The following is a 25825-nucleotide window of genomic DNA, read 5'->3' on the forward strand; positions in this document are numbered from 1 at the left end:
TTAAACTTCAATTATCACATTAGCCACTTTATTATAATTCAAAGACTTTGTAGGATTAACCCAACCTAAAAATTAACGCAAACAGAGAAACTCTATTAGCAAACTGGTGTCCAATCAGAGTCGGGTTTAATATACAATAAATTTATTCTTTTCTTTTTCATCTGGCTCATCAAGATATTCTTCTTTGATCCTCCAACCAACAAGAGCAAATTTTTATAGAAAAAGAACAGGGAAAAAAAGAATAGGTAAGAGCTACAAATATAAAAGCCCCATAGATAGAAATCAATTCTATATCAAATTTTGAGTCTATACATTCATCATGCCCATTTTGTATGTAGGATACAATAAACCAACAAACCTGGCCTCACTTTCTAAAACTATCAGGTTGAAGGAAAGGAAGCAGAACATTGATGTTTCTAAAGATATGGCCAGCTTTATAAACTATTACTCAACTATTTAGATACTCATAGCTTCTTGGATGGCTAGACATGATACTGAGATAAACCTAGAAGAACTCGCGGCCAGGGAGAATCAAAGGTGCCACAAGGATCCATACATAGAGTGCAGCAGTGACCCATTCGGTGCAGATTCGAACCCAGACAGATGTCCAGCCAACGTCTACAAGATCTGAGCTCTCAGATGAGCTGGTCCATCCTGAAAGAAGCATAGCAGAGTACATGCTTGCCAAGGCAAAGATCAGGTGGAAGAACGAATAGGAGTAAGTAACTGGTTGAGCTTCTGTCTCCTTCTTTCCCTTCCCTTCTTCCACATCTTCCCCTTCTAAAAGTGGCTTCTTACTCCCTGCACCAGAGTGTTTCCATTACTTGCTTGGCAAAACTAAAATCAGCTCCCCTAATTAAAGGGACAGACTCTACCTTTCCAAATGAATGAAAGCTATTCTCCCAACAAGAAAGAACAGTAATTCTGAAATGCAGAAGCTTATCAAATGACAGTCAAACTTAGAGCCCAGTTTAGAAAGTATCATCAAGAGGCAGCTGGGACCTTGTTATTTACTAATTCATTTTGAAAATGTGTATTAACAAATGACAAAAGTATAATAACCTGAAGAAATTAGCAGTCACTCTGTTTAAATGAAATTGAATGAAATACCACATGAAAATCCTAACTAAACAGCTTGGACAAAGACAAACTTGACCAAAAATGGTCCATGGACTGTCCCAGATTAGCGAGTTCAGCTGCTATTTTATTTTCTTGCCTCAACACATGATCAACTGCAACAAAACTAAATGATATACCAGTAAGAACTTGGCATGCCCTGCATAATGGGTGACAAAAAGATCCTTTTCCAGACTAAATAGTGGTGTAGCCTTATTCTCCCATCTACTTCTAAGTATCTTAATATTTCTTCCAAGGGAATAGCAAACAAAACATTAACAGTCACTAAACGTGAATCATGTAACAAAGATATAGTGCACTAGCTTAGGCATCTGAAAATGTCAGCAGGAAAACTTCAAGAGATATGTGGACAACTTGTATAAATATCTTCAATTTATGTGTTTCTGAGTTAATAAAATGATAAGACATATTGCATCATCTGAGTACCTGATTTTGGGGAAGATGGCGGTGATAAAAATGTTGTAGAGGATCCAGCACGGAGAGCTGAATAAAGTACTGAGAGAACTGTTGTGAGCATCCCAAGAATAAGAGTACTAGTTGAAACAGCAGAGGATTTATTATGGAGACCATTGCATACGTAATCTCGAGGTTCACTGGAGAGACCCGTGTAGCACACATAAGCACAGTAAACTGATATCACAGAAGCAGGCAAGAGGCTGCCATTCACCTGTGTAAAATTTTCAATTTCAATTACGACGTTAGTTACAAAATAAATCTAAAATATATTCAGTAATTCATTACCACCTGAAGGTCACAAGCCTGCCAAATCCCAAGGTCATCAAGACTTAACACTCTGTATCATGTCTTATACACAGATGCACTTTAACCATCAGAAGGTATATGTTGCATGCTTTCCTATTTATGGCATGCATTCTCCCTATGAATGCATAATAAAGCAAAGGCCTTGAGAAACCAGAACTTGGAAGTTTCACCAAGAAGATTTGAGCTCCTAGAAACTAAATTTATAAAAGATATAAAATTTTAAGCACTGGGTAAACTATATTTCAAAAAAAAAAAAAAAGCACTGGGTAAACTAGCAGATGGCCTAAGGAGCTAACCAGATATATTCTGGTCTTCTGCCATTCAGTGGTAATCTAACTCTTAGAAAATTTGAAAACACATAGAAGAAGGGGCTTATCTTGGAAATTTGGAAAAATACAAGGGCTTTTTATTATTTTAACCAAAAGTATATATTTGGATTATGCAACTCAAATTGTTCACAGCAGGTCAGCCTGATTATGGAAAAGAAATAAATAGGAAAACAAGATTATCTTTACCGCAGGATGCAAAGCTATAATTCCAAAAGAAAATGCCAGAACCATTGTCATGACAATAAAGAAGATGTTAAGGCCGCAGTCATGACCAGAAGGGTTGAACCATATAAACAAAATTCCAGAGAATACAAATGCCGCAAGATAGCAACCAACTGATACAGCAAGTAAAGCAATATACCTGAAGGAGCAGAACTTAAAGGTTAGAAATCAATAAAAGACACTGGAGAACAATAATGAACCACATTAATTTGAGCCAACCATTTTTGTTCATCTTTTTCAACCCAGGCATCATTCCATGAGTGTGTAAAATCCAGTAATATAATCACTTGAACCAATAAAAACAACCCTGCACCAAATTTCGATAAAGTTCCTGAAATAAAGAAAATTTGCAAGGTTAATCGCGAATTTTAGTATCACATCTGATGAAAATATTTAAACACACATAAAAGCATGAGAATGGAATTCAAGAAGTTGAATTCAGCATAGGCCCAAGAGACGCAAGCATTGTAACTCAATAAAATGAAGAAGCTATGCATGCCTTCTCCCCTCCTCTCTGAATCTGGGAATTTAAGGCCAGAGAATAACTTTTGCTCTGAATAAATCCTTTTGAATTAAATTTTTGGTAATTAATTATGCCTTTAAGAAACACATATATTATGAACATTTACCTCATAGACATAAGTAATATTTATCACACTGACAATCCATTTAACATTGAAAAGAATGGTCTTGCTCTTATCATGGTTTCCTAATCAGATTTGACCTATAATTGATAACCCATGCAGACCTGGGAAATGGTTGGCATGAAAACCTAAATATTGTCTCATGTAGTTGCATAAAGAAAAAATAGAGTTCTTTTTCTGTGACACAAGCTTGTTGCATGTATTAGAAAAGTCCAAAGGAATTCGGTACATGAGACTTCAACATTGTTGGGTCTGGGCAGGGCCAGCAATCCTTGCTTGGCAGAAATCCTGTTTCATTTATGGAAAGGGGGAACAACAAAGACCATTTGAAAAAAATCTGTCTCCATACCCATTTTTACTTACAGTCCTCCCGATTAGAGAAGATTCTAATAATTGAGCATCCATTTAAGGGAGCAAAACTAACCATAGACTGTGATTACAACATTGGGAAGGAAGAACATAAGGATCACAAGCAACAACCAGATCACCATCTTCGCAATCCAACCACCATGATGCCATGAATCACGTCTGTCATTTTGGTCCTTCACACCAACCATTATTAGAGCTAGTACAGCAAAAAACAGGAAACTTCCCAAGCTTACACGAAGTACTGCCTGTTGTTGAAACCATGCCTTTGTATGAGTAGAAGTGTTTATCCCTGCAAAGGACACAATATGAGAATACTTGTGACTAAATATTACCCATAGCACAGAAACACTAGAAAAGTAATCAAATGTATTAAAATATTCATGAATTAACAGAAACATGTGCATTGTTTTGTTATGATCTTTTGGTGCAAGAAACATTGATTATTAGGGTAATTATTGATACAAAATAATAGTTTAGCGAACATCAAGCAGCCAATAGAACGCAAAATATAAGAGCCAATTGATAGTGTAACTTTAAATTATAGTGGCAATAATCACAGTTTCTCTGCTCCGCAGAATCAATTATTGCTGAAAAAATCATATAAAAAATACAAGATCAGGATATTCAATATACTGAAGTCCAATAGTTAGATGACATAAAAGCATAATTGGATTTTGTCCAGTAGTTAAGTTAGAACAAGCAGTGTGATCCAAATGATCTGTTATTATTTGTATGACATTATCATAAAAATGATACTAACAAAGAGAGTTCAACAACTTTATTACGGAATGCTTAGCCAATGTACAGAAAACAAGTAAATGATGCCCCAATTGAATTTTGCCATCACGAACTCATATCCTTAACACTTTGGAAAAAATAGTTATGTTTACATTTGCTTAGGTTGATAATAACGCATGTCACAATGTTTTTTATTGAAAATTCAGATATTCTTCCAAAATCACAGTTCCTGTACTTTAATAAGCACATCTACCCTTCATTTATTTCACAATTCAAATCATACTTAGCATACTCTTTAAAAATGGGTAAGAGTCAAAATCCATACTCATTTTTACATCCAAATGCTCAAAACTTACAAGTTAAGGTTCCAGTATCAGCCTTTGCAAGCCCATATGTTAGGCCCATGCTTTTAGACAATGGTCAGATACAATATTGCATTCATGAATAGTTCATCTTCTAATTGAGTATTCAATTTTTGAAATACAAATCCAAAATTTAACCTGTTAGTAAATAACCTAATCATCTAACCTCAAAAATTGAAGTATCCAATTAGCAAATTTCCAAAAGCATTAAATGAACAATTCTTATTTTCAACAATTAAGGGCATAATAAATCCTAAAAGAAGCAAATATTAAAAATACCCAGATACCAAGGAAAGAAGAAAGGGGAAATTATATGGTAATTTCTCCAAAAGAGGTGCAGCAACTTCTCTAAGAATCCAAGAAACGATAAGGGAAAGGCCAAAGAGACCACAATAAGCAAGCCTAGCTGATTTCTTGGAGATCCCAGACGCCACCGATGAGCATAGCCCGCACGTGGCCGCAGCACAGCAAGACGCCAAGCACGACATTCCTTCTCTCCCTCAGATGATATATTTTTATGGCCAAACTCTCAGATGATACCAGTAAATCAAAAAAGAGATTAAAAAAAAAAAAATTTGTAAAGAAAGAGCTGACTGGTAGCTGGGACGAGCGAGCACCAGAAATGGAAGACGTGCGAAATTTGAAATTCTATTGATTTTGCTTTGGGCTTACCCTTTGTAACTCTAGGCCAAGCCCATTACTTTTTTAAGGCCAATATAGTTCACTATTTATGCTCTCCTTAGTTGAAATAATAAGCAAGGCTTTTTGCAACTTTATTTAGATAAATATTTATAATTTATTGTAATTAAATAATTTTTTAATTTTTAATTTACATCTAAATAATTCTTTAATTTTTAATATATTTTCAAATAAGCTCTTAACTTTTAATTTATATATAAATAAACTTTTAATATAAATCAATATTTTGTTTGAAATAATGATTTATTTAGACAAATAAAAGTAAAACGATTTAGAATTTAACAAAAATCATATATAGGTTTGGCAAAAGTCAAAAAGTGTATTTCACATTTAACATGTCAACACAAATTATGACATGATAATTTTGTGTTTTATATGTGTTTGACACAAAATAAACAGACACAAATATAAATATCTAATTTTGTTTAGGTAAGTTCTAGTCAATCGTGATGCTCTAAAAGTTAAGAATTAAGTTTTGACTAAAATTTTTAGAGTCTTTCAAATATTTTAAGATTTTTGAATAAGTAAATTTTTAGAGAGATGCAAGGAAAAGAACAAAAAATTAAAGAAAAAAGTCAAAAGTTAACCTAAAGTTAATTTAGTGAAACTTATTCGAAATTATTCGATTTTAGTCGAAATATGATCAAATTTGGATCATTTTAGTAGAATCAAAACAAGACATTAGATTCCAAAAACCCTAAAAGCCCAAACCTTAAAATCCTAAATTCTAAATACTAAAAACTAAAACCCTAAACCCTAAACCCAAAATAAAACCATAAACCCAAACCTAACCCTAAACCCGAAATCAAAACCTAAACCCTAAATCAAACCCTGAACCCTAAACCAAACCTTAGACCATAAATTCCTAAACTCTAAACCAAACCTTAACTTTAAATACTAAAACCAAACCTTAAACCCTAAATCCTAAATCCTAAACCAAGTCTTAAAACCTAAACCTAACTTTAAACCCTAAATGAAACTCTAAACCCTATACCAAATCCTAAACCAAACTCTAAACCCTAAACTAAACCTTAAATAAAGAACCTAACTAAAACCTTAAAAGTTAATCCTAACCTATTCTTATACATTTTCATTTCATTTTGATAAATTGTTACATACATTAGCATTCTTAAATTGTCATTGCATTCATGCATTTATATTTCTCATTTGCATTTTAATTATCATGTATATATTATGTCTTGCTACATTCATGTATAACATTTACGTGTTTTTTGAATAAATTTAAAAAATATATATTTTGAAAAAAATAAAATAAGGTAATATTTCCAATAAAAAAATTATTGAGATTTGGCTTAAGGGGAATTTTCAACAATTATCATTTACGAGAAAATATTATCTTAGTTTTATGGGACATTATAAAAATTTTCAAACTAAGGCGATATTTTTGAAATTAATATAGGGGAATGAAGAGAATGTTTCAATACTAGAGATTTTTCATCTTGATCTAAAAAAATTGGATTTGTTTTCAAAAATTCAAAAATAAAATAGTTTGTTTTCAAATTTCAAAATTCAAAATGATTTGATTTTAAGAAAAATGATTTTGGAGGGAATAAATGAAGTTCAAGGAATTAATTTTCAAACATTAAAGTTATGACCATTTTTATTAAAGTTCAATGATAACATACAATAGGTATTGATTTTAATGGGCGCCATAGAGGTGGTAATCTTTCTCCACACGTAATCAACTCCTAAACCCAACATTATTTTCATAGATCAAAATATCTTTTTAATAAAACAATAATTGTTTTATTAAAAAGATAAACTTTTTAGATGATAAATCACACTTTAAAAAATAGATTGATGGTGACTTTTTTGGTTTTGAGATTTTAAAATGTTTTTCATTTTCTGCAGTTAGGTTTTGAACCAATATGTTATGAAAGCTTGACGACTCCATTGGAGACTTTTTTAGAGAGTCAGGTCAAAAATTAATTGCATGTTTCCTATGTTTTGAGTTAATAATCCTATTATTATTTAATTTTAATTAATTGATTTCAATTTTCTTATTTTCAAAAGAAAAAAAAAAAACAAAACACAAAATTTGAAAAAATAAAAAAAATGTTTTAAATTTCATTTACATTTTTAATCATGTCATTTATTTTAAGTTTCTGTTATTTATCTTGCTTTTAATAAATTATGGGGCATTTAGATAAGGGTATTTTAGTAAAAAATGTCAAAGGTTTGTATGTTCCTTTACACACATTTATATATGCATTGCATGCATGAGATAAGGTGAATACTTCCATAATGGCTAGTGAAACACTCTTACTCAGATTGAACATTTTCTGTTTGTAGCTTGTAATGGGTTAAGATCAGGATGTCCTACTAGTCTATAATAGACGATGATGTGATGAACAATTTGGAAACCTTTAGATGTGAAAAATTCAAACCAAGCATATCGTGAACCTTAGGGGACCAACCTTAGGTAAAGCTATGTTGATCATTTTTGTAGAAATTACTCGAATTAGAACACGTGAGGAACACTCTGATACAACATATATTTAGGGGTAATAATGATGTAAAAAAACTAAAATTTTGAAAAAAAAATGAAAAAATATTATAAAAAATTCTTCCAATAAAATTTTCTTTGGACATTGTTCAATTTATCTAGTGTTTGTCCAAGAATTGCATTGTTAGGGAAAAATGTTTTTTAAAAAATTGATTTTTTTAAAAAAGATTTTCCAATCAAAAAAATAAAAAAATAAAAAAATTTAAAATGGTAAGGTTTTTCTTAATTTTTTTTTTATAAAAAGCAGAAGTACAAAGTGTGAAAAAAATCTTTGAATTTTGGTCATTTTATGTGTTTGTTTTTCACAAGAAATGTTTTCTTGAATTTTTATTTCTTTCTAGAAAAAGGAGAAAAGAAAAGAAAATTTTGATTTTGAATGTTGTTTCTATCCCTTGCGTTTCATTTGATTACTTTTATGCTCACTTCATCATGTTTTGTATTTGGAAATAATAAGATTGTGCATTTACTACATTTCTTGCAAATCTGAATGGTAGTGTCAATTTCATTAAATTTGCATAGCACAGGCATTGCATTTTATGTAAGCATATCTTATCATGCATGGTAGGGTATTTCGTAAGCATGTTTCATCATTTATATACATACATTTCGTTACGTATGTAGTATTGTAATCATGTTTCAGGCATATAAATTCATAAATGATATGATTTTAATAAAATTTGTATTTCGCATGAACATATTTCATCACCTATAAAAAGCATGATTGTTGTCAATTAGGCATCATATATAAATATTTATTTTTAAGCATTTATGCATTTCAATAGCATTTTTGCATCATTAATGCCTTCATGATCATTCATACATAATTAACATCATGTAAGGTAGATGTGATTTCACATCATTCAATAAATAAAGATTCAATAGTTGCTGATTTTTTACTAAATTGTTAAGAGTAGTTTTGTTCACAATATAGAATAGCATAGGGCCAAAATAAAAAAAGATTGAAAAACTCATAGGAGAAAAGGGAAATGGTGATTGAAATTAAGAAGGAATTGATCAACAAATGGCAAAATTAAGACATATGTTAATGGGTTTATCAAAAGACAAAGGAGTTGCTTACACCTATGAGCTAAGAAATAATGCAAACATTGCTAGAGATAAAATATTATGCTTGCTAGAGTATGTAAAGCTATATACCCAAACTTTTCAGGACTACCATCGTAGTCAACTTGGATACAACATTGTAATTATATTAGTCATTCTGCAAGCCAACCATAGGTTCAAGTTCACATTAATCTAAGAATTAGTCTTGTTGATCCCATAATAGTTCCTAACCTTGATAACTTATAGAAATAAGAGAAATGTATCTGACCTGGTAGAGAACATTGAGATACAAAATAAATATGATAAACTAGAGAAAGGCTAAAGTTAATGAAAAGAAGTCACATCTTTGGAAGAATCAATACTAATGTTCTTAGCCTGGTGCCAAACTTAGTCTTTCTAACTAAATTCAAAGTCATGGACTTTGAAAAGTATAATGGAACAAAGTGCCTTTTTGCTCATATCACAATATTCTTTCAGAAGTTGATAAGACATACCTAAAATGAAAAGCTGCTAATCCATTTCTTTTAAGATAGTTTAACCAGATTTACAAACAATATGGTATTTACAGTTGAATTGAAGCAAAATCCACTATTGAAAGATCTAGTTAGAGCATTTATTACGTAATACAAGCATGTAGTAGATATGACATTGGATAAATTATACTTCCAAAATATGGAGAAGAAGCCTAATGAGACTTATAAAAAGTATGCCCATAGTTGAAAGAATTTGATAGCCTAAGTTCAATCTTCATTAACTACATTAACTAAAAAAAACAACAGTATTCTTCATTAGCACACTCAAGACCCTATGTTATGATAAATTAACAGGGAATGCTACTAAAAATTTTGTGACCTAGTGATTTTCGAGGAAATAATACAAAATGTGATAAGGAATGGTAAGATTGAAATAAATGATACAACTGATGTTGAAGGAGGTAGTGCACCCAAGAAAAAAAAATAGAGGTGCAAGTAGTCATATTTAGGGGGCAACTATTTGAGAACTTAATCCCATACAATTTGTATCATCTACACCAACTTTATTATGTGCAAGCAGTCACACTTGGTGGACAACTATCTAAGAATTTCATCCCATGCAATCCTTATCATCTTCACCGACCTTACTACTAGTCACAAATAAAACTTTCCAAAGTCCATATCTTTATCAACCAGATCTTTAAGCAAATCTCCATCATTAAATGATTGCTAGCAATGCTCTCATTGCCTTTGGTTTTGCATATAAAGATACTACCAAATCAGTAAAAAGCCAAAGAGGATAAAAAAACTATCATGAGAAATTTCTAATTTCCATTCCTAGTTTTTTGCCTTTACTAATAAAAAATCAATACTTGGCTCCATACCATTGAAAAAAGTTTCAAATAAATCATCAAGGAGTTATGATCCTAATAGTAAGAGTTCACATAAGGTAATTGGCTATTCGACCAAAAAGTGAAGGTAGTTGAAAAAAAGGATTAGGAATCTTATCAAGAGCGATATTTTGACTACAAAACTTATGAAACAATAGAAGTTAACTTTATCCAATTAAAAAAGTTGAGATATAGGAAGGAGTTTATGTTTTGAACAATCAAGAAAGAATTTTTTTAAACTTTGAACTTTTATTTTGTGTATGCCATGCATATAGTGTTGTTAGGCGATTTTTGAATTAATATTATTGAATGAATGCTTTAGAGTTTTCTTATGAAAGGCCCATATAATTAGTTTTCAAAATAGAAAAGCTGTATAGAGAAGAAAAAAGAAAAAATGAAGAAAAAAACAAAATAAAGGATTTTTCTAAAATAATGAAAAAAGCATTGAAAGAATTGGTAATCATTATTAGGAATGAACCAATCCCAATAAATACCTTCATATTTTTCCCTTTAAATATTTCATGGCCAAAACCATTCAAATGAAAATTACTTAAGAGCCTTAATGTTTTAAGGAGCATACACTTAAATTCCTTGAATCGAATTTTCACTTGATCATATCATAAGAAAAAAGGGTGATAATATTTTCCTAGGTAATGAACAATGAAATGATTAATTTGTAAAATTTTTTATGTTGGATTTCTTAAAAACTAAACAAACGTGATATTCTCTAAGGCTTTAATCATATTAAAATGTTTTTTAGAGATTGCCAGATGAATTTTAAAAGTTTCAAAATAGGGAGAGTTGCCACAATTTTTTTTTGGCTAGGTGTGATTGGCCACTTAAAAAACTTATCTTTCTAATAAAATTTCAAAATTAATTAAAAGTTATTAAAAAGATAAATTTTCATTTGGTTTGTGAAACAAATTTGGATTTGAGAATTCAGTTACATATAGGAAAAGATTAGCACTCCTTTGTTTTAAAAATAGTATCAACTGATCATGTGTTATCTTTTTGTTTTGATAAAAGTTGTCTTACATTTAATATTTAAAATAATCCCTATAAGTTTTTTAGTTTTTACAAAAAACTTTTTAAAATCTTTTATTTAGGAGTAAAATCAAAATTTTTAATTTCGAAACATTTTCTAAATTTTTCAATACCTAAACAGAATTTTGAAGAATATTTCTCCACTTGAGATTCTCATAATAATCCTTAAAATCTGACGTAATATTCCTTTATAAAAATAAGTTTTGGAAAGCCATCCAATATTTAGGTAGGATCCCAAGAACTATTTTTACTGAGGAGTTAGTTTTTTTATTTCTAAATATTATTTTTTAAAATTTTATTTTATCACTTCAATTTTATTATTAATGAATATCATGCATAAATAAATGATACAAATAGAAAGAAAATAACATAGTGCAAACAATCAATTTTATTTTATTCATTCAAATCTTTCATTTTTATACTTCTTACCATTATTTCTTTGATAAAAATCTTTAATGATAAAAAATTTCCTTAATTCTCCAATAGTTAAGTGGAATTTAAGAAAATTTCTTAAAAAACTTATAATAATCTTGAAAATAAAGATAATATTTACAGGTAAAAATAAATATTTTAATTTCTTTCAATAACTAGGCAATATTTTCAAAGATATTTCTACATAAAAATATTATCTTATTTTTTCCTAAAAATATCTCTACCTTTTTCTTAAAAAACCATTATTTTCCAAGTCATTTTTATTAGCAATATTATGCAAAAAAAAAAAAAATTATACAAATAATCAATTGTAATTCTTATATTGCAAATTTTTTAAATTTTATTATTTTATCATCCTTTTATTTTTCCTTTCAAAGAATATTTAATTATAAAAATAAAAATCTTTGGTGTTGAAAACTTCCTTTAGTTCCCTAATATCTAAGTGAAATTTAGGAAAATTAACCATTTATCATCATTAATATTATTATTTAGTTTTTTATTGGTTATTCTTTAAAATAGTTCTTGCAATAATTTTTTCAAACAAAAATAATATTTCCTAGTAAAAATAATCTTCTGAATCTCTTCCAATACCTAGGCAGGGTCTTTAAAATCATATATTCACATAAAAATATTAATTTATTTTTATTTCTAAACCCTTTTTAAAAAAATTTTAAATCACAAAATTATCATCATTTTTTTATTCAAAATTTTATTTTTATCAATAATTCTAATCTTCCACAAACAAATCCATTTATTTAATACTAAAATACATGAAAAATAAATAAATAAATAAATGATAAGTAAATAGTTGGACCAATAAAACAAAAATGTACCCTAAAAGATTAGGCTAAAACGAATTTAGAATCCAAGGCTGAATTGACAGGCTTATTGGATTATAGCTATTATGGGCTTGGAGTGCAAGATTAAAGATGATCAAATCCTAATGGGTCGAAGCTTAAGTGGGTCCAAACTAGACTTTGAATAGGTCATGGGTTTGGTTGAGTCGGTTGGTTCTTTTTTCCTTTTTGTTAAAACACTATAAAGACAATTTTTTTCTTCAAATTTATTTCATCTTCTAAATTCAAAACCTCTCTCTAATTCCATTAACAAAACTAACGGAGCCTCCCCATTACCTAGAATTTGGCAATCAGTAGTCGACTAGACCATTGCTTGTCGCCACTAGTGTCATTTGGCTCCTAAATTTCAATCAAAAATTCTTTTTGACCAGCTCGTCCTTATTTTCTAGCTAGTTTCTTCTAAAAGGCCTTAGATTTCTCTAGATCTAATCCTAAAGTCCAAAACTTTTAAATCGCCATAAACTCTTATCTCATCGTCAATTGTCCTGAAAATATGTCTTTCTCCTATCTTATATATACCCTTTTACCATTTGGATCGTTTAAAGCTTTAATCGCTGTTGCTCACTACTCATGCTAGCGTCGTTACAAGCTATCCATCAGCCACCAATCTCTCCTATTTTTTTTCCTTTTGATAGCTTTCAAAACTAAAATCCTAAAACTTTAGACCCAAACCAAATCTTTAACAAACTTTGACCAAAATCTCCAAGCTCTAAAAATCACCTTTATAAAATTTGAAAATCCTACTCGAATTGTGATTATCTCTTTTTTTGTTGATTCGAGTATCTCTTTTTTTGTTAATGTGAATGTTTCCCCTCTCTTCTTCATTATTACTTCTTCATTGAAAAGAATGAGGTTGTTACTTTGTATGTGTGTTCTTTTTTTATGTGTGTTCCAGGGTTGTTTGCAATTTTTAGAAGAGCTTCTAGAATTAAATGAATGATGAATGGTTTTGGGATTGTTAATGGGTCGTGGTGGGTAATTTAGGGTGTGAAGGCTATGGGATTATGGTGTTTTTCTGGGTAATTCGATTGATTGAAGAGGTAATGGTAATGGCTTGTGGAGAGGGGTTTTGGTTAGGATGGAGCTTAGTGGTAGATGATTTTTGGTCTATGAAAATCCCTTCCCCTTTAGCTGTTTGTGTCTAAAGTAAAGCACTTGTAGAGCCATGGTTAAGATAGGACATATGATTTTAATTTTTAGCAAAGTTGCAATAGCATTTGGGCAATATGTTTGCTTAATTGATTTTAGGAGTCAATGGGTTAAAATGGATGGTGTAAAAGTAAGAGTTAAAAATGGGGAATCAATTGGGGGATGAGAAAGTAAGGAGGAAGGGAAAGGCTGTCATGGCAGCTATTTCATTTTGATTTTTGGTTCTTTTGAATTTTTTGGTTTTTTTAATTCATCTTTGTAAAAATTACTTTGGACAAATGAATTTGGACTTAGAATTTGCATCCAGACCAAGCCTATACAACCTAATCTTGAATCAACCTAAGCTAAATTGAATCGAGCTCAATTTGTGCAAAATGATCTCACAAAATTGATTAATCTAAAATAAAGTCCAAAGTTGTTCAGATCAAACGTTCAAACCAAGCACAAAAATTGAAGAAACTTGAATAGTCTTGGATAAAATTAGGTGTCTGCGAGTCATTGGTAATTTGATATGTGTCAAGATTATGCTACATCCTCAAGTGAAAAAGCCATCTGCACACATAGCTTCAAATGACCTCAAACACACTAGTCCTTAAATTCTCTACTAAATTGTCCTTATTTCATGTCTTAAGGCATAGTGACCAAAAAAGTAAGACCACTTGTCGCCTTAAGATAACCTAAGTTATGATCAATCGTTTTTCATTTATGGAGTGATATGAACAATTTGATACCCTGAACGAGTTAATTAGAGGTGACATGTTAAAATGGGGCATCTTCCATAAATTGTGTTATTGGTAATATGGATTGATGTATGAGTTATGAAGACATGTAAAAATTAAAAAAAAAAATAACAAAAAAAGAAAACAAAAATGATTGTGACATCATATGATGATTGTTAAATTTATAGTATTTTATAAGTCTATTTTAGTTTAAAATTTTGAAAATTTTTGTGAAATTGGTACTTTTAATGTGTGAACTCTTGATTTTTAAGGTTCGATTAACATGAGCGTGAATGTCATACAACCCATGCAAGATGGTGTAGTATTCAGCCAAAATCAAGACCCATGCAATATTTGGCCATGCATTGGAGTTTATAGCTGGACCATTTAGCCAAGAAAAAATCATGATGAGTTCGGCCAAAGAGGAGTTATAGATGCATAAGGACTCTTTGTTTGGTTTTAAAGTATTTAACTCCAAGAAGAACATTTAAAAGGAGATAAAGGCTAGAGTTTTAATGCAAGAAGGGTTTTTTTATTTTTATCTCAATAATTTGAACTCAAGCCAACCAATTCTAGAAAATTGGTCTTGGATTTCAACCTTACCCAAAACTCTTTTCAAATGTGAAGATAAATATGACATTGCATGACAAATAACCATGGAAAACCAATCAAATAGCACCTTCAGCCAACACAAGCTCCATTTCATCCTTGAGGACTTCTATATTCGATCAACATCTCCAAAGACCAAGATAACATGTATTTAAGAGTTTGAGTTGAACTAGGACTCTATTATTTTTTATGTGTAATTCAAGTGTGAAAGAGGAAAATTTTTTGTGCAAAATTATTTTTCAAAAATCTTTCAAAGTATCTTTAAAATCATTATTTTCAAACCAAGTTAACATGCTAATAGTCATTATGTTGTAATCTTAGTTAACTTTTCATGAGTTAATCATGAATGACTTAAGTATGATGTTAAGACAAGTATGAATGTAGTGAAGTATGAAATGAAGTATTAAGTAAGTTTTTCTTTGGATTGTGATTTTCATGTTACATGCATTTTAATGTTGATCTTTTACATGCATAAGTTTTTATGAAAAGTTATGTAAAATATAAAATTGCATAAAAATTTAAAGCCTGAGTACAACTTTAGATACTCAACCCTTGAGGTGAAATCTTAAACTGTAATTGACTTAAGAAGTAATTTAGGTCATCTTTGGATTGTTTAAACCTTTTCAAGCCCACCTATGAATAAAGCATCCTTAGTACCTTATTTAAGCCTTTATATTTTTTTTTTTTGTTATTTAGCCACATTAATAAGCCTAAGCCTATTTTTTTATGATTTATCCCTCTTGTTTTTACCTAACCCATATTGCTTATGCATGTTATGGACAAAATAAAAATAATAAGTCATGTTAGGGAGGTAGGGAGGCACGAGGGAAAGAAAGAAAAAAAAAAGAAAAAGTCAAAAATCGTTTTGTGAAAAAAAAAAAAGCCAAAAAATGGCTAAAAAAAAAAAAAACAAAATGGCTAAACAAAAATGCAAAAAAAAAAAAAATTCCAAAATAAAGATGCCTTTATCTTGAAAGTCTCAAAAGTTCTTAAGTCCAAGTTTAAAAAGTAAGTAAAAAGTTTTGAGCCTAAAAATTTCCTTTTTCATACCTTAATCCAAGCCATACATTACAAGCCTATAAAGACCAATTAATATTGAGTCAAGTATGTAAGTCTATATTAGTGAAGATGGAATGAGAAAAGTAAACATATGAAGTGTGCTTTATCTTTAAGTTGATATGTGATGGCATATGTTGCATACTTTTTGCTTAGATTGCAAGCATAGATTAGAGAAAGCTTAATTTCGCATACATGAGAGTTGCATGAAATTGAGAGCTCACTTTTGAATAAATTTCTTGTCTAATTATCTTCATAACTATCTTTATATTATACCATAGTGCATGATTGATTACTTGTGAAACTTTGACTTTGTGTGCATTTATTTTGGTTGTTTAGCATAGTTAATTTAAGGATTTTACTTGAAGACTAACAAAAAGCTAAGTGTGGGGAAATTGTGATAACTATTAAATTTATAGTATTTCATAAGTCCATTTTAGCTTAAAATTTGAAAAGTTTTGTGAAATTAGTACTTTTAATATGTAAAATCTTGATTTTTAAGGTTTTGTTAACGTAGATGTGAATTTCATGCAACCCATACAAAATGGTGTAATATTTAGCCAAGATCAAAACCTATGCAATATTCAGCCACGTATTAGAGTTCATAGTTGAACCACTTAGCCAAGAAAAGATCATGATAAATTTAGCCCAAAAGGAGTTATAAATGTATAAGTACTTTTTGTTTAGTTTAAAAGAGTTTAACTCTAAGAAGAACATTTAAAAAAAGATAAAGGCTAGAGTTTTAATGTAAGGACTTTTTTATTTTTATCTTAAGAATTCGAACTCAAGCGAACCAAATCAAGAAAATTGGTCTTGGATTTCACATTTAGCATAAACTCTCTTCAAATGAGAAGATAAAGATGACATGGCATACATTTATGCACGGAGGACCAATCAAAGAACATATTTGGCCAACACAAGCTCTATTTCATCATTGAGGACTTCCATATTTGACCAATATCTTCAGAGATCAAGTTAACATGTATTTAAAAGTTTGAGTTGAACTAAGACTTTGTAATTCTTACCCCCTTTGGTTGAACTTAACACTACAAATAGGCTAGGCATTTTTACTTGTAACACATCTCTGTTTACATCTCATCCCACTCTTCTCCCTCTTTTTCTATTCTCTACTTTTTATGGTTTTACTTAGTTCTCTTTGTATTTTGGCTAGGATGAAGAATAGTCTAAATCATTTATAATTTTTTTTACTCTTGGTTAGGGTGATAGACTAACCATAGTTTTGTTTTCCAAAGCTTTTTCTTAATGCAAGTTTTCTTTTTATTTTCATTTAAAGCTCTCTTTATTCACTTTGCACACAAACATTTATTTCTCTTTACACGCTCTTAGTTTTTTTTATTTCTTGTATAATCAACTTGCTTTATAAACTTCCAAGTGACAGTTGGTTAGTTAAGTGTTAGGCCTATACACTTTACAACTTTTATTGTTTTCATTATTTGCTTTCAACACAATCTCAACCCTTTTTTGATTGTCTAAATATAAGGTTTGAAAGAACTTCCTTTGGTACTTAGTTTCGCACTCCATATATAATTCTTATGGGAACAAAACTCTATTCACTCACTTTATTACTTAATGTGATCTATGCACTTGTGGGCTATATAAAAAGCAATAATCATCATGCACTTGAGAAATTCGAATAAATCCAAATGAAGACTTGAAGTTTTTGAAAAAAGCCAAAAGATTTTGTAAAAAAAGGAAGAGAAAATTGAAAGCCCAAAATGAAAAAAAAAAAGTATGGAAAATCAAATAATTAAAAAAAAGGAAAATTTTGAAAAACCTTTTTTTAAACCCATTTTCCTAAAAAAAATTACTCTTCAAATTGAATGACTATGCTTAAGATGAAAAATGACCATCTTTCATCATCTTTCACGAATATGAAAGTATTCCTTGCTATCTTTTTAAGCCTGATAAATTCTTTCTAAATGAATTTTGATCAAGAATCACCCTTTATATTGAAGGACAAAGAGGGACATATTCAAGAATCATACATAGCAAAGTCCTAAAAAGGAATCTTATAAGTTGAAGGGCAAATTTGAAATAACAAGAGTTCCCCAAAAGTTTTAAACTCACTTAGCCAAAAGTGGATAGAAACAAAGAAAAAGAAAAAAAGAGAAAAAACAAAAAAGAGAGAAAAGGAAAAAATAAAATGAAATAAAATGATTGAAAAGTATGGAAAATTGAAAGGACAAATGCCCCAAAATAAATAATTCAAGTGAGAAAAAATTATCCTTGGTTTTATTACCCTTAAACACTTATTTTTAGGCCTATTTATTGCTTTCTTTAAAAACCTTGAACCTTGGCCTATGTTATTTCCTTAGAAAAGTTCATTTGGATTAAGCATTGATGTTTAAATCGAAGAGTTTTTCCTTAAGGAACTACCATAAAACTTGTGAATCTTTTGCTCTTTTTCATTGTCAGGCTACCCATTTGTATTATCAACTGATTTTGGATGTAATTTGACTTCTCAAGTGCATAGTGGAATAATCAACAAAAATGAAAAAAAAGGAAAAAAATAATGGGACGTTAAAAACCTTAAAAAAAGGCAGTTTATAGCAAATTTGAAAACTTTTAAGCTAATCCTGATACTTAACAAAGTAAAAGAAACTAGTATGAAGCAACCCATGCTTTTGAGAGATTTAAGAAGTCAATGCCCTTAAAGTTTGAAATCCATGAAAAGTATTGATTTTGAAAATTTTAGCCTTTTTCTTCCATTCGTAAATGATCTTCCAAAATCTTAAGCCTTTCACTGCTAGTCTTGATATCTATCAAAATACCACATTTGAAGATTAAATAGTGTCAAATATGTTTGGGTTTTAAGGAATTTATGCATTTTAGAAAATTTTACTTCATTTATGAGACTAAATGGAAGACTATATATTCTTTTTATTCCTCTCAAGTTGCAAAGCTTTCTTGAATGAATCAAGACCTTAATGTGCTAAACTATTCAATCCATTTGAAACAGAAATTGTCACATTTTTCATTTCTAACAGGGAACACTAATTTTCAAAAGACTCCAAATTCACATTTGTTAGGATATTTCATTATCTTTGATTATAGAATTTAATTATACGGGGTAGTTTTGTTGGTCATTTTGAAAAATTTTGAGTGACTAGTTAGGCACTTTTGTAATGAATAAAGAAATCATTTAAACTAGTTTTGATCAAAGAAATATTTTTTATTGAAGAATAAACATTTTTGAAAAGAAAAATAGATTTTTTTATGGACTTAATGCATAGGAGGAACACAATTGTTTGTCTTCTTGATTTTTACATGATGCATATTGTCATAATGTTCACGTTCGAAAGCCTGCTCATTAGACACAAAAACTATTGAGTCACCACCAATCCTTTTTATCTAGGTGTGATGGATCACCTATGTGAATTTATCCTTCTTAATGTTATCTTAAGTTAAACTAAGAGTCCTTAAAAAAATAAGTTTTGGTCTACATCAACAGAATTAAGTTTGAGAGTCGATTACGTGTAGGGAAGGTTTTAACACTCCCACAACTCCCAAAATTAGTACTAAATTAATTATATGTTATCTTTTTAAGTCTTAATCCAAGATGGTATTATATCATGAAAAAATTAAAAATAAAAATTAGGATATCATGCAATAAATATAAAATCATACACCATGAGCTAAGATGATCATTCTCTTGTTCATGTTTTTTAGCAACTCAGTAATAGTTTCCAATTGTCTCTTCAATTCTTCTTGTGCCTTTTCTACTTTTTGAATGCGAATAGGTTGTTCTTATTCCATGATCCTTGCTTGGTATCTAGTATCGTAAAGCCTCTGATTGTTTAAAGATTAAGCTATCCTTGAACTTTAGTTTATCATAATTAGGGTATATATTTAGAGAGATATTTATGAAAATATCCTAATTTTATGTATGAGAATGAATGCATGAATGCAATAGGGAGGATTTTCCACATAATAATTATTAACAAAAAAAATCTTTATTGAATTAAAAGTTATTTCTAACTAATCCAATATTACATCCATGAAAAGTTTATAATTTATTGTCGAAAGAAATCCCTAATCTGTTGATATTGGTTTTGCACTTCATTAAGGAAATCTAGTAATTCTTGGCCATATGCTCCAACTGGTGGTACCCTTGTCTTCCATTCTTTAAAATTTTCTACCATGTCCTTAATTGTATAAGTAGCCATAGTGATTTGGTCCAGCAAGTACTTCAATTTATCATGCTTTCTCACATATGTCTCATTTACTTGTTCACATTCTTCATTTATAGCCCCCATTTGTGTTCCAATTCCACTCATAACCCCGTTTAGCATTTGGATGGGCTTTTGTGCCTTAAAGAATTCCCCCTCACTTTTTTGCACTTTTGCTTGCAACTATCTATTTTCTTTTAGGAGTTGGGCTAGCTCATGAGTAGTAGATGACTATGTTATGTTGATTTCAATGAAAAAACACTTCCATTCATCCCCTTATAGTTTGACTGCTTGAACTTCCCTTTTTAGCCCTTTGTTTGCAAGTTTTAACTCTTCAGACTTCTTTTTCAGGGCAATAGAAGACTTTACTAGGCATTTCATAAATGTAATTAAGATTATTTTTGTTAAAACTGTTTTGTGGCAATCACTCCTTATCATAAATCTATGACATAAATGCATGCACATACAATAAAGAAAAGGGTTAATAAACATAATATACATAAAGAGCAAAATATAATTTAACAAGAAGAATAGTAGTAAATGTCCAATCATGTGTCCTATTTAAGATTTCTAACAAAAATAATGGGCAAGGTTTTAACTTAGATTTGGATCTTTAAGGTTTATACACATGCTGGGTTTGATGACAATCTAAAGGCTCCCAAATTTATCCTTACATCATCATTCATTATAGACTAGTAAGGCACCCCAATTCTCACCCACTATTATAAGCTCAAACGAAAAGGTTTTAATTTGAAAGGGAGTTTTTGCTAGCTCATGTAGAGGTTATCATCTCCTGAAAGTGTAGGTACTTACTCCCTCCTTATAAAGGATAAAGCTTGAGTTTAGAGTTTATGCATGAATGCAAATTTAGTGTATGTAAAAGGACATGCCAACCCAAATAATAAAATAAATTGATACACATGAAAAATTAAAATCTACAAAATAAACAAATAGATTAATACATAAAATAAATCATAAGCTACAAAATAAACAAATAGGTTAGTATACATGAAAAATCATAATAATGAAACCATCAAACTAGGGCTTAAGATAACACACAACTAACTAATGTCTCAACTCTCTAATGTCCCCAGTAGAGTCACCAAACTATCATAACATTCAAGTTAGAGCACCAGCTCATTAGACACAAAAACTATGGAGTTGCCAACAATCTTTTTTATCTAGGTGTGATTGACCACCTATGTGAATCTATTCTTTTTAAAGTTATCCTAAGTTTAAACTAAGGATCCTTAAAAAGAATAAGTTTTGGTTTATATCAATAAAACTAGGTTCAGAAGTCGGTTACATGCAGGGAAGGTTTTAACATCCCAAAACACCTAAAATTGGTACCAAATTAATTATATGTTATCTTACTTAAGCCTTAATCCAAGATGGTCTTATATCTTTCAAATCATGCAAAAAATAAAAATAAAAATTAGGATATCATGCAATAATATAAAATATCATGCAAAAATTAGCATGCAATAAAAACATCATGCAAATATATTAATGATCATACAAATATATTAATAATCATGCAAATATATTAATAATCATACAATTATATTAATAATCATGCAAGCAAATTAAATTCTTGCAAATGTATATTAATTATTCATGCAAATAAATTAGAAACCATACAGGTAGACATCTTGCAAAAATAAATATTCATGCAAAAATATATAATAAATCATACAGTTAATAAATAATCATGCAAATATATATATTATTCATGCAAAAAAAATGCAATAAATTAAATTCATATCAAATATCATGCAAAATATATATTATAATTATTCGACAAAATATAAAGATCAAGTAGATAAAAAATTTCAAACAATAAAAAACTCATATCAAGGTTTTTTTTTTCTTTTTTCGATCCTTTTTAATATAATCACTAGTTAAAAAAAGAATAAATTAGAATAAAAATTAAAAAAAATCAAAACCTAAAGAAATCAAAAGAAAATCAAAATTGAAAATAAAAAGAAATGGAAACTAGAAAACCTATGACCCGAGTTGAGTCAAAGGTAGGTTGACACGTAGGTCATAATAGGTTGAAACATGAATCTTGCCTTCCCTAAACGACATCATTTTGGTTTTGTATAAAGGCAATTTTCAGCCATTTTCCTCAAACTTCTTTTTCTGCCTCTCTCTCTAATCCCAATTTTCTCTGCCTTCTTTTTAGAATTAACTATGAAATTCAAATGGCTGGCCATCAATTCTAGAATCCGGTGCCAAAAAATTCAGACAACACTAAAAAGTTCAAATCTTTCCTAAAAACAACCCAAAATTCTCGATTCCAAATATCGTCAATCCTACTTGCCACTGTAAACATTATCTAAAAATTTAAATTTTTGTCGAAAAATTCAAATAAATTCCAAAAAATTTCCTAAATTCAAATCCAAACCTAGAAATTTTAAGAAAATCTAGAAATTAAACCAATTCAACCAAAATCCTAGGATTCAATAGCAACTTTAGGAATCAAATTGAAAATACAAAAAACTTCTAGAATTAAAAAGAACCTTAAATCAAACTTCCCAGAACCAAGAAAAAAAAAGTCCTAAAAATTTCAAAAGTTCTTTAAAATCCCTAAAAGGATCAAAACTTCAAATATTCCCAAAAGCTTTCAAATAACCACCAATCAAATCAAATCACAAAAAAGTTTCAAAACAAATTCTAAAATTGATTTAAAAAACCCTCAAAATTTGAATCTCTAGAACAAAAAATTCAGGAAAAATTAAACTGCTGCCTAATTGCTTCCCCTTCCTCTGTATTCACAGGCTAGGTCTTTTTATAAGGATTCAATTCCTTTTACTTTGGAATTTTTTTTAAGTTCTACCGAATCTAGGGAAACTTTTTTGGATTCAATTTTTCTGCTCTTTCTTTTTTTCAATGAATTAAGAGCCAAGAATTTCCACACATGATTAATGAGTAAATTCAAAATCTGACATTGAATCTAGGACTGAACCAGATCCAACGACAATCTACCAAAACAAATCACACATTTTTTCTTTGGTTTTTTTACTTTTTTGTACTTTGACCAAAAATAAAATTGAACCAAAAATAAAATAAAATAAAAATTGACATTAACATTAACATTAAAATTAAAATTGAAATCAAAATCAAAATTTTTAGGCTTTTAACCCTTGGGCCTAAAATTCTTTTTTTTTTTTTTGTATTAAGGCCCATTTTATGATCGAAGCTCATGTTAATCGAAAAAATTTCTTAGACAAAATAGGGGGTCTACACATACAATAAGTTTGAAGTGATCATAAGCATATGGCATGTTCGAATCAATGATGGAAGTAAGAAGGATAGAATAATTGAGAGCAAAAATGAAAGAACAGTCATTAAGTACTATTTGAAGATAAGAAAGAGTAAAAACTGATAAAGTTATAATAAGGAAGATAGCTCAATGAATAAAAAAAAAGCATGAAAAAATGGAAGAAGAAACCTTTTTTAGAGGAAGTTATAGAGCTAATCAGATGAGCAAAGAGAAATCAGCAAATTTGAAATTTATGAAATGAAAAAAAAAAAAGGAATCTTGGCACTTGCATCTTTGTAGAGGCATTTGCATCATGTAAAAAGAATGTTCATTTCCATCATGGCAAGGATCTTTGCATGTGCATCCTCATATTTGCATTTGCATCGTGAAAAAAGTATTTAAACTTGCATCATTGCAAGACCTTTGCATTACTAAGATAGAAATTTGCATTTGCACATTCACATAGATTATTTGCATAAGGAAAAAGACATTTGCATTTACATCTTCGCATAGAGCATTTGCATTGGGAAGATATGCACTTGCATCTTTGCATGGAGCAAAAAATTTGCATTTGGATAATCATTTCAATAATACTTTACATCATGGTTATATTTGCCAAAGTTTGGTCATAAAACAAGAAAGAGGAAATTTGTTTTTTGAAATTTAAAACACTTGATACAATGGTGTGGAGCACTTCGAGAAGAAAAAAATGGTTGTAAAAGAAATGAAATATTGAGCGTTTTCAAATCTAAAGGATAAGATGTTTTGAAATAAAAAGTGAAAACGTTTAAGACAAAAAGTAAAAATTTTGAAGTGGAAAAAATTTTAACTTTAAAAGAGATTATGGTTAGGAGACTGAGTACAAGATTTCCAAAAAGGCAAAGTCTTACATTTTTAAATAACTTTAAAAACCTCCAGGTAAATTTGTAACACTTTCAGGCAAAGTGTTACATTTTTGAATGATTTCCAAGACCTTTGGACAAAATCTTAGATATTTTAATGATTTTCAAGACCATCAGGTAAAATTTTAAATTTTTGAATGATTTTCAAGACCTCCAAGATAATCTTAAATTTTTAAATGAATTCCAATACTTTTGGGCAGAATTTTAAAATTTTCAATGATTTCCAAGATCTTTATACATAATTTTCAATTTTGTGAATGATTTTCAAGATTTTCAAGCTAAATCTGCTATAGTATTGAGATTTTTAAGATCTCTAGGTATAATCTCTAAGTCTTTTAGGTAAGATTCATAAGTTTTCTGAGCAAAATTTGTTTTAGTGTCGAGATTTATAAGATCTCCTAACTTAATCCCTAGAAAATTATTCAAACAATGGAAAAAAGATATGGTATTAGTTAAAAGTGTTTATAGGAAGGAAATTATTAAGAATTTTTAAGATTTCCAAGTTAAAAAATTTTAAAGACCTTCGAACATCAAAATAAGAAAATTTGTTACAAAGATCTCCGAGCACTAAAAAAATGTAATCATTAAGAACTCTAGGCAAAATTCATAAGTCTTTCAAGCAAAATCTATTTTAATGTTCAGATCTATAAAACTTCTAAGCATAGTCTTTAAGATCTTTGGGCAATATTCATAAGACTTCTACACTAAATTTGTTTTAGTATTGAGATTTGCAAGATCTCTGGGCATAATCTACAAGCTTTTTAGGCTTTTTATTTTTTAAAAGTTTCAAAGCCTCTATTTAGGAGTAGTTTTTCAAATATGAGATTTTTAAACTTTCAAAGCCTCTGTTTAGGAAGACTTTTACAAAGATAAGATTTTTAAAGTTTTAAAGCCTTTATTCAGAATGAACCTTTCAGAGACAAGAATTTTAAAGTTTCAAAATCTCTATTTAGGTAGAGCTTTTCAAAGATGAGATTCTTAAAGTTTCAAAATCTTTATTAGGGGGGATTTTTTTTAAATATAAAATTTTTAAAGTTTTAAAGCCTCTGTTAAGAAAGAGCCTTTTAAAGATAAGATTTTTTTCTCTTAAAAAAAGAAAAAAGATTTCAAAACCTTTAATAAGATAATATAAAAACCCAAAATACAAAAAGGAAACAAAAAAAAAGAAGAAAAAAAAGAGAAGAAGAACTCTAATACTTAATCTCGATCAAAATTGTTATTTTTATGTTTGCATTATTCATGATCTCAGAAATATGCAAAGAATGATAATTGTAGACACTTAATTTTATCTAGATAAGTTCTAGTCAATTGCGATGCTCTAAAAGTCAAGACCTAAGTCTTGATCAAGATTTTTAAAGATCTTTCGAATATTTCAAGATTTTGGAATA

General features: G+C 29.4%; 1 protein-coding gene across 1 annotated transcript; it reads right to left on the reverse strand.

The window, feature by feature from the left end:
* Positions 1–274: 274 nt before the first annotated feature.
* On the reverse strand, positions 275–5185 carry LOC111312062 (uncharacterized). The gene is made up of 6 exons (XM_022912030.2): positions 4877–5185; positions 3519–3752; positions 2670–2781; positions 2415–2589; positions 1564–1804; positions 275–801 (listed from the first exon to the last, which is right to left on the reverse strand). The coding sequence occupies exons 1-6, from the start codon at positions 5049–5051 to the stop codon at positions 506–508; spliced, it is 1233 nt and encodes a 410-aa protein (XP_022767765.1). The 5' UTR covers positions 5052–5185; the 3' UTR covers positions 275–505.
* Between the last annotated feature and the right edge of the window lie 20640 nt (positions 5186–25825).

The sequence above is a fragment of the Durio zibethinus genome, chromosome 9, assembly GCF_047325235.1.
Source record: "Durio zibethinus cultivar Kanyao isolate XHJ-2024 chromosome 9, ASM4732523v1, whole genome shotgun sequence".
NCBI classification, from domain to species: Eukaryota; Viridiplantae; Streptophyta; class Magnoliopsida; order Malvales; family Malvaceae; genus Durio; species Durio zibethinus.